The sequence below is a fragment of the Calidris pugnax genome, unplaced genomic scaffold, assembly GCF_001431845.1.
Source record: "Calidris pugnax isolate Ruff unplaced genomic scaffold, ASM143184v1 scaffold63, whole genome shotgun sequence".
Classification (NCBI taxonomy): Eukaryota; Metazoa; Chordata; class Aves; order Charadriiformes; family Scolopacidae; genus Calidris; species Calidris pugnax.
In genome coordinates this window covers 4092356-4101660 of record NW_015090852.1, presented here as the reverse complement: position 1 = coordinate 4101660, position 9305 = coordinate 4092356, and the positions used below count along the sequence as shown (strand labels likewise).

Sequence of the window (9305 nt, the reverse complement as noted above, 5' to 3'; positions counted from 1 at the left end):
TGGAACAGGAGGAGTTGCCCAAATTCAGCAAAGCTGTATCAGACCTGGCTTGAAACCCAGCACAGCCTGTGTGTTGTCAGGCCCCTTCTACACACATGATACTGATCTTCTCCACTCTCCTGCCATCAGCCCCTGAGCAGCACCACTGCAGCTCTCTCTAACTATGAAGTTCCTACAGCAAAGAAATGTCTCCTTTGTGCTCCTGAAACCAATGGGCTGGAGTCGTGATGCTGCATTGTGCCTCCAGTTCGTATCTGTGCAGGGCCTTCTCATTTATCTGCAGTGGTTTGCGAGTCATCCCTTCTTTGTTTCCATATGAGAAAAAAACCCAAAACACAATAAAACCCAACAGTTTTGCCTTTTTTTAGACTTTTCATATATGGCTCTGGAGCCCAAAACAAGCACATCTTCTAAATGTTAAATCACAGATGTTATCTTTCACATAGGGACAGACACATTTGGAATCCCAGAGGTAGCTACTTACAGCCATTTGAGCTCGGATGCTCCAACAAGGTTGGCTCACAAGGAATTCAGAGGATTAGCTTGAAAGAAACGGTCAGAGCGGCTGTGAGTTATTTATAATTGTGCAGATTCATCAATCTAGAGACTGCTGCAATTCTTCTCCTTTGACTTTCCACTCAGCCAGGTGCTGGTCCCTTAGACATGTTTTAAGACTCTCTCATTCTTAAAGAAGGTGGCTACTCTTCCTGCTAAGGCTAAGCCAAAGCCATTTATATGGAGCAATCCTGGTGGTTAATGAATTCAGAAGCAGTGGTGGAATCCCAGCAGAACATCCCTCCCTCCACCACCTGTGAGGATGGGAGTCTCCCAAGAGCCCAGGTAATTTCTTCCACGAGGTGTGAATGGCTCCATTTGAGACAGACTGGGTAGACCCTTCAATAGAAAACCAGCACACATTTGGTTTGTAATCAGAATTTTTATTTTCTTTACATCCAGGCTTATCATTGACATCTGAAAATAAAATCTTTCATTTACAAATAGGCTAGTGCAAATTAAAGATAATTGTGGACAAAAAAAAAAAAAAAAAAAAAAGACAGATTGCGTGTAACAAAAAAGAAATGTGTGTGTTAGGATGATCTTCCTGGAACAGCTGGTGGAGGTCGCCTAGGAAAAAGACAAAAATGACCCAAAATTCACGGGGCGGGCAGAGAAAAGATTTAAAACAAAAGGTCAAGATACAATAAAATGACTTCGTATACAAAATTATCTTAATAAAATGGGTTACGAGAAAAAGGCACAGAACATGCACATTAAGGAAAAGAGCAAGAGCGAGATTAGAATCAGCTGGCTGTCAGCACGGCCTCCGCTTTCATCCTCACCGCTTCCCATCTGACTCGCTGGCGCCAGAGAACTAGGACAATCACATCACAAACGTGGAGGTCGCTGGTCACGGGCTTTCTAATTTTCTTGCAGCGAATAATATCCTCTGGAAGAGCTTTTCCCCAGCCAACCTGAAAGTCTGCACCACTGTCTGCTTCAAACACTGTTCTTGGGGTAGACCTTTTTAAAATAAGACTCTGATGATATCGGCAATGATCAATTAAGATGGATTGATGGGCTGGATTGGGGTATCTGGAGGGGACATTGCTGGGGAAGGTTAGAAACGTGGGTGATGGCAGTGCAATGAATCTACTCCAGCCCTAGCAGCAGAGATCCTTGGCAGCTGATGGCCCAGTGCAGTGGTTAAAGAGGGGTTGTTCCTCCTGTTACCCAGCACACAGCACTGACGTGTCCCCAGCCAACGTGCTGGGAACCAAACTCATGCAGGGGCACGTAAGGTACCCCTCCAGCCAGATGGGACATGTGCCACACTGCTGTTCTCTGAGGGGGACTGCACAGACTGCCTCAGGCAAAGCCATTAAAGGCTATTAAAAAATATAAACCTCTCAAACTGTTACAGCAAGGAAGCAAATATGATGGGGATGTTGCTGTTTTGCTCATCCCACCTTTTGCTCTCCCCCTTCCCAAAACCTAAGGACTGGTGGGTGCAGGGATTGTTGTGCTCTGTGAGACACAAGCTGTCCTATAGGCAGCTGTTGTGCTGGCTGTGCCATACAGACCATCTCCTCCAAGCACCGATTCCAGTTACTCGGCTCGTACTGATCTGGAGGAGGAATTGAGTAATCAAGACATCTGTGCTTCAGTACACAACCACTTTAGAGGGAAATCCCTTCCAGACATAGTGCATACACATGCACAGTTTTACTCCAGCTCCCGCTCTGGAGGACTCAATCTGTCCTTCTGCTCAGCTCTGAATCTCCCCCAAAACGTGCTTTCCCCAGCAATGAAATGAATACTGTGTATGGCTTGAAAAACATTCACCCATTCCCCACCAAAACATCTCTGCAGCACTCCAAGCCCCTAACAGGGCAGCAGGCTGAATGCTTCCCATGGGTTACTTCTTCCCCTTCGCCCCTTTTAATGACATCTCCAGTGATCTCAATGCTACACGCATCTCTGATAAATCCTCCTTGCAGTCCCAACAGAGGAGGTGATGGCGCGAGAGACAGAAGACCACTCATGCGCATCCAGAAAGTAATAATAAAAGCCCATCAAGAGTTACAGTTTATTTGAGGTTCAGAAATGCAGCATAACATTTTTACAGCAGGTGTATGTGATGCTCAGTAATGACCATGGTTTCGGGAATCGACTCGCTGTGCTCAAAGGTCAACACCAGGAACCATTTACAGATTATGAAACCAAAGGCAGATGCGTTGGCTCATATGAAGTAGGGCATTAACATACAGAGCAAAATTCAGAAAGAAATTAAGCGTTTGCTTCTTACAAAAAGAAGTCATCGTTTACACCATCCTGGAAAAGTAAAGAGACAGGCAGTAAAGCAAACGGCCGGCAAGACGGGACAAATCATATATCAAGCAAGAGTGGAGGACTGTCTGGACGGGAGGAGCCATCGGTATCAGCTCGCCTGCAGACAAAGCAAGAGGAAAGACAGGCAGAGTAACATTCATTTACACAAGGGATGCTAGATCCCGTTCTGCTAGAGCCCAGGGAGGAGGTTCAATGCCACAGCAGGAGGAACTGTGCCATAAGAACACCAAGAGGTTGGATGCCTCCCCGGTGTCACAGGTGCAAAACAGGTCTGCTTCAAATTCAGAAGGTTTGGAGTATTTTAAGACAGAAAGACAGAAGTAGCCAGTAATCTCAATATGCTGTAGACACGTTGTGTAGTGTAGCTGTCTGCGATAGAGAGTATAGTAGTTTGTATGTTATGCTTTAACACGAAATGCCATAACCTATAATGTTATCTCCTTTAATATAATAAATAATCTACTTTTATGAGGCTTACTCGGAAAGTGCAACAAGATCAGCAATAAAATAAACACACATTAACTATGTACATAAGCCTTTTCACTGAACATACAATCTTTTTAATCCTAACACAAGATCCCTTGAGATTAAAGGCCGAGAGACTGACGGCACACTCACGGCTCTTCTGAGAGCTGCTGGTCAGCCATGATGAGGTGAGGAGGAACATGTTCTCTAGGCAGAGACCCAGGCTTAGCCTAAATGTAATCCCAGATGAGCACCCTCCTGAAACTTAGCTACATCACCCAGCTAATTATACACCTCACGTAAGATCAGAAACTATGCTGTTGCTTAACGGGAGTCTCCACTTATTCCCTGGCAATCTCCTGAGCTTTGCCAGAGGGAACTGAAGAAAGGGAGAGCAACCTGTGCTTCTCAGCTATGGGAGTTCAGGCTCAGCTCACCCTGTGGAAGGGCGTCTGCAGAGGGGACAGTGGCCAGTTGGAGGTAGCCAGTCCCTCCGTAGGGTGCTTGTCCTGCTGTCCTTCAGGCATGGAGCGAGTTGCTGCCAAGGCTGCTCCTCTGAGAACAAGGGACAGGAGAGACACGACTTGCCAGCATCAGGAGTGAGCAGGACAAACCATCCTGTTGCAAGCACTGTACCTCAGGAGGAAATGGGCCAAGGCTGGGAGGACAGCACTTACTCAACCAGACGTGGCAATTTCTTGGGGAGCACTTAGCATTTTTCCTAGAAACAACAATTCTACGTAGTTTGTTCTGAAAAGCGCATATGCAAGAAGTTAGAAGTAAAATCATCGAACTCTGGATCTGTGCTCAAAGTTAATTACTAAGCTGAACACCGAAGTGTTACATTTTGGGTACAGAGCCAGATTCAGATGAGGATGCAGAGGAAGGGAGGCTGTGCAGCTGTGTCCCACGAGCTCAACACTGAGCACAGAACCAGATGGTGCTGACAGTGGGGCCACAGGCGCCTCACTGCCCCCTCCTCCTCTTTCAGGTAAATCCACCCTTGAGAGCTTCGTTTACAATTCAAGATTACTGCTGAGAAAGACAATTTCTTGGAGGGCAGAGTTAAGGACAGTGCTGAATTGTGCTACCTACTTCCTTATGCTTGACAGAAACAGTCATTAAAGGAAATTAAGGAGCCTCCAGTACAGAGGATTTAAAAATGTTTTTAGGCCAGGATCTGTGTCATCTAATTGAAGCTCCTAACTTCCCAGCAGTACCACCCTCGTCTCCCATGCAGCCACACCGGTCTGAATCACCTTCTGGAGGTGCTGCCTCTTTCCACTGAACAAAAGGGACCTTGGAGAACTAAGTCAAGCGTTCAGGGCACAGCGGGATAAACCCAGATTGCGGCCTTGTGATATCACTGGATGAATCTCAAAATCTGGGGTTAAAGCGACATTCTGTGGCTGAAGTGGTGCAGAGCTTGGCTTTCTGTCAGCAGGCAGCTGCCAGCGAGTAACAAAGAGTTCTGATAAACTATATACAGGTTTGCTGGTTAGGCAACAGTATGGACTATATAGCTATTTATAAAAATACATCTAATAGGTGGATTGAATGTTACAGCAGAGAGCACTACACAGTGGAAAACTGTGTAGAACACAAGAAAAATCATCATCATATGTTTTCCTTTTTTGTAGCAAAAATCAAAATGACTGCAGTTGGGCTTGCAACCTTTTTTCCTTGGAAGCTGGTTCTGCGCACTTGGTGTTGGAAATCTGGGCCTGTTCTCCAAACAAACACCGGCCACTTAAGCAGTCTTCTGAGATCACCAAGATGCCTGTGCTCTGACAAACTCCATCTTCACTGTGCTTCAGATGTTGTCCTCTAGACTCCCCAGGTGTGTGTCACAAGTATGAGGGTGACAGGAAATTAAAGTTAAGCTAACATACACATCATGATGCTTTCCCAAGCTCGCCTCTCTTATGCAAGCTGAAACATGATTTGGTTCAGCAGTGAGCACAACGGTTAGTTAATCAGCAGTCTGGGAATACTTAATAGGCAAAATCTCCATTGGTTGTGGCTTTGATTGGATTCTTCCTAACCATGGGGCTACAGCATACTGAAGCCCTATACACAGGCTCAATAAATAAATTTATTGGACTAATTATACTGGGGGCCTTTGAAACCACCAATTGCTTTGCCTAGGGATCTGTAACCGTAATTGTAATAGCAGCAATTAGTATTTTTCTGAAGAAACAAGGCCAAATTAATCTCTAGTTTAATTCTGTTAACTCAGTAAATTTCAAACTATAAGGGTGACACTGACTCTAAGTGTTTAAAGTGAAGTAATGCAGTTAAGACAAAAGGTTTTTATAATTCATTAATATATAATGTGCAAAACAACAGGCAGAGAGGACCTCTGCAAGTGAACATCTGCTAAAATAGTTCATTGCCAGGATGCACAGCTGAGCAGTTCTCAGTACCCAGTTGGAAAAGCGACCCTAATCTGAGGTGTGCGGGACTTTAAGAGATGTAAAGAGGAAAATCTTTATATAGTGGGCATAGCAGAACTTTACAAACTGGCATGAACAAATATCTCAAATCCAAACTAGACCCTTGGAAAGCTCAGGTGCAAATCTAGGCCATAGCTCTGTGAACTGGCTCACACAGTGGGCAGAGGAGTGGTAGACCATTTCAGCAGTGCATATATCCGTATATATATCTATATATCTCCTTCTGTTTCACAAAATGACCAAAAGCAACGCTCAGTTCTCTGAGTACATTTATACATATTACATGCACTCACATACCCACAGGGCTTCCCATGAGTTCAGTGGGAGTATGAATGTGAGCAAGCACTAGCAGAGGACAAAGCGAGCCTTCAAACTGCCCTTTCACATCCTTGCTGCAGGGTGAGATGGCTCCACACTGCAGCTTGGTCCCTACCAACCACCCAACCAACTCTGCACATCAGCCACCAATGGGGAAATAAAGCAAACCATGCATTGTCCCACACACACCCCCTTCTTGTTTAACAACATTCCTTAAAAACTAGACTTTGGATAAGAAGAAATTATAGGAGAAGCAGCCATCCAGCAAGCTTCTTGCAAGAGGGACGTGGAAGTGTGGGGCCTTCAGAAGAGCTTGATAAGAAACCACATTGTTTTTTCTCTGCCCAGTTTAGCCATTCAAAAAGAAAACGGGCATAACTGTGTAATTCCAAACGACAGAAAACCTGAAAGGTACAAATAAAAGCAAGATTCCTTTCAGATAAGAGGAAAAAAAGGAAACAGATCAAATCAACATGTGCACAAACACACACAAAGTCAAGCCCTCCTTTGACTGTACAAGACTGTGAGCACAGTTGCCTGGGTGAACACGTGTGTCAGTAAGTTAGGTAACATCAGCTATTGCAAAAGGAAAAGTCAAGGTAGCACAGACCTTCTCAAAACATTTAAGACCTCAGAACAGTGCAGAATGGACAGAGAGAATATCAGAAAAATCGGTTACTTGCCTATAGATGTCCATACATGCAACTATACATTGGTTATTGCAACAGTTATCAAGCAATTTGCTTCCACATATTTGGTTAACAATGAATGACATGCCAGAAACTTCTTTTAGTCTAACAGGGATGAATCTAACGGACGAATTACAGTGGGCCGAGTAGGTGAAGGGGGTGGTCTTCGACTGGAGAGAAAGAGAGAAGAAACAGTAAGCACAAAGACTGAGAACGAACCTGGCACCTCTTGCTGTCACTTTGTGAACATGCACATGCACCTGAACCCAACAGTCTCATTTCTGTGTACAACGAAGCACGACAGCCTTAAGCATCCACAGGAGGGAAGAAAGCGATGGGTTTGCCACATGCAGACTGTGCCTTAGCTCTCGTGTATCAGACAGCTCGTCTCTCTGGTCCACAGCCTGGGTATTCTCCAAACACAGTTTTGTTTCCACAGGGGTCAGTCCCAGCCTGGACAGCCAAAGAGCGGACTTACAGGGCACGTTTCAGAGTGGCTGGCTGGATTTGGGAAGACAGCCTGCAGTGACATCAGCTGCTGTTTGCAGAACCAGAAAACCTGCAGCTTCTTGCATAGTTGGGCCAACTGCAGCCACACCAATGTGCTTGAATTTGAGGCACAAATTTCAAGCTTTCTATCAATGGCCAGTTATGAAAACACTAGCCACGGCTACGGCTTCTGGATTCATTCATTTATCACTAATGTATTCCTCTATCAACTTCAGTTACTGCTAAGGGACTCCCAGATTTTTTGGGAGGGCTCATGACTCTTTATTCCCTATTTAAATGGCTGATTCAGCACAGACTCCTGTGCATTGCAAAGCCCTGCATTTCAATTCTGACTGCATCATCATCTGATAAGCAACACCATCCCTGAGCATGTTCCACCTGCAGTCCAGGCTGAGCAAGGCTAGTCCAGGCTGAGACTTTCCCCTCCCTCACTTCATCTGAGGATGACACACCAACTCTGCTGGAGCTGTAGACAGATTCTCTCTGGTAGCTACATAATTGCCTTTTACATTTTTGTTTGCATTTAGGGTGCATGGTTCACATCAGTGCTGTATGGAGGTAACTCCATCAGCTTAGTTACAAAGAGTATTTTGCTAATGCTCCATTCCACTTGGGCTAAAAACACCCCACCACTGAGCAAATCTTGTGCGGAATCTGAGATGACAAAACCTGTTTGGCTTCCAGCATGTGCACTAGCTCAGACAGTTCTGCCTGGCACTGCTTTGTGCCGTACAAATATACCTAAGAGACTGGTCCTCACAGCCAGACTGTTCCCTTAGCTAGCTATCCAGCACCCTCCAACAGGGTTTTGTTGCTGCATCTCTTGCACTGTGTTTTTGCTCCCCATTTTCTTTAACGGGAAGTACCAGCTCTCTTTTTATTCCTTAACCCAGCCCAGATGACCACAAGAGAGTATAGCTGCCCTAAGATAGGCAGGAACCCACGGCCTGAACAAGGTGGGGAGCTGAGGGGTCATCCGTCCCCATCCAGCTCCAGCAGACTTCATTAACGGCCAAGACAAATTGTACAAGCCCTCCCTAACGCTGTCCTCCACCTGTGAAAGCAGGAACAGTTCCTGTCTCTGAAGATTACAAAGGAAACGTGTCTCATTCAGCTAACGCTAAATAAAAGATGAAAAGAATGTAACAATGTGTTAATCTTCTTTGAACTGGAACATAATATGAGAGACAAATTTACACTTGACAAAAAAAAGTCTTGCTTGGCTCAAAGTGCATCTTGTACGACAATATTCTCTTTTGGTGAAGAAAGGAGAATTTTAATCCCTAACATGCAAGAATACAAAATATGCCAACTGAAGCGTTCAGTTAAATCAACAAGCTAAAAAAATAGGCAAAATATAATTTCTTCATGGTGTATTTTTCTTACAGAAAAAATGTTACTGTGTTAACTATTGTTTCTTGTGTTGCTCCAGTGTAGGTCTTCTGGACCCATTTCCAAAATTTGTAGTTTCATAAAGAACCACTTCTAAGGCTCTGCATTTCTGCTGGGTTGCATTAAATTATTCCTTTGTTGAAATGCCTCACATTGCATTGTTTAGCGCTTACTGAAAACATCGTATCATGTGTATACAATTTACAAACAAGGGAAAATGCATACAGCTGTCTTCATATCAAATTTAAAAGATACAAGCCCAAGCATGCATTTTAATACCAGGTTGAATGCAGCACAGTGGATTCAAATAATGTAATTTAGTCAAATTGCTATTTAGCCCAGCAGGATCAGAAACTGGAGAGCACAGTGGGAGGATTTCCTGGATATAATCAGTCAAACCAAACCTGGACCAAAATCAGGTCTGAGCCCCATTTCCTCCTTGAACTAGAGCTGTTATTGCACCCTGACCATTATTTTTAATTTTCATTAAAGCTCAATCCAGACCTGAACAGAAAAATCCCCCAGCAGGATCTCCTTTCCACTTCAGAGCACCACTTCAAGGAGAAGCTGATACCCTCAAGCGGTGCCTCTCCTACGTGGAGCCACTGCCCCTGTGAGGGCCTGG

The 9305-nt window shown here is 44.6% G+C and overlaps 1 protein-coding gene across 8 annotated transcripts in view; it reads right to left on the bottom strand.

Annotated features, from left to right (window-relative positions):
* Nucleotides 1–964: 964 nt before the first annotated feature.
* DNM3 (dynamin 3) overlaps nt 965–9305 on the bottom strand; it is a 183380-nt gene continuing 175039 nt past the window's right edge. For 6 of the 8 annotated variants that reach the window (XM_014943470.1, XM_014943476.1, XM_014943468.1 and 3 more), the window contains one exon: nt 2553–6948. In XM_014943470.1, the coding sequence (XP_014798956.1) occupies nt 6879–6948 (70 nt within the window). In that variant the 3' untranslated portion in view covers nt 2553–6878. Of the gene's footprint in view, nt 1126–2552; nt 6949–9305 lie in introns of those variants that run through there. The other 2 variants (XM_014943475.1, XM_014943472.1) reach the window with 2 other exon arrangements.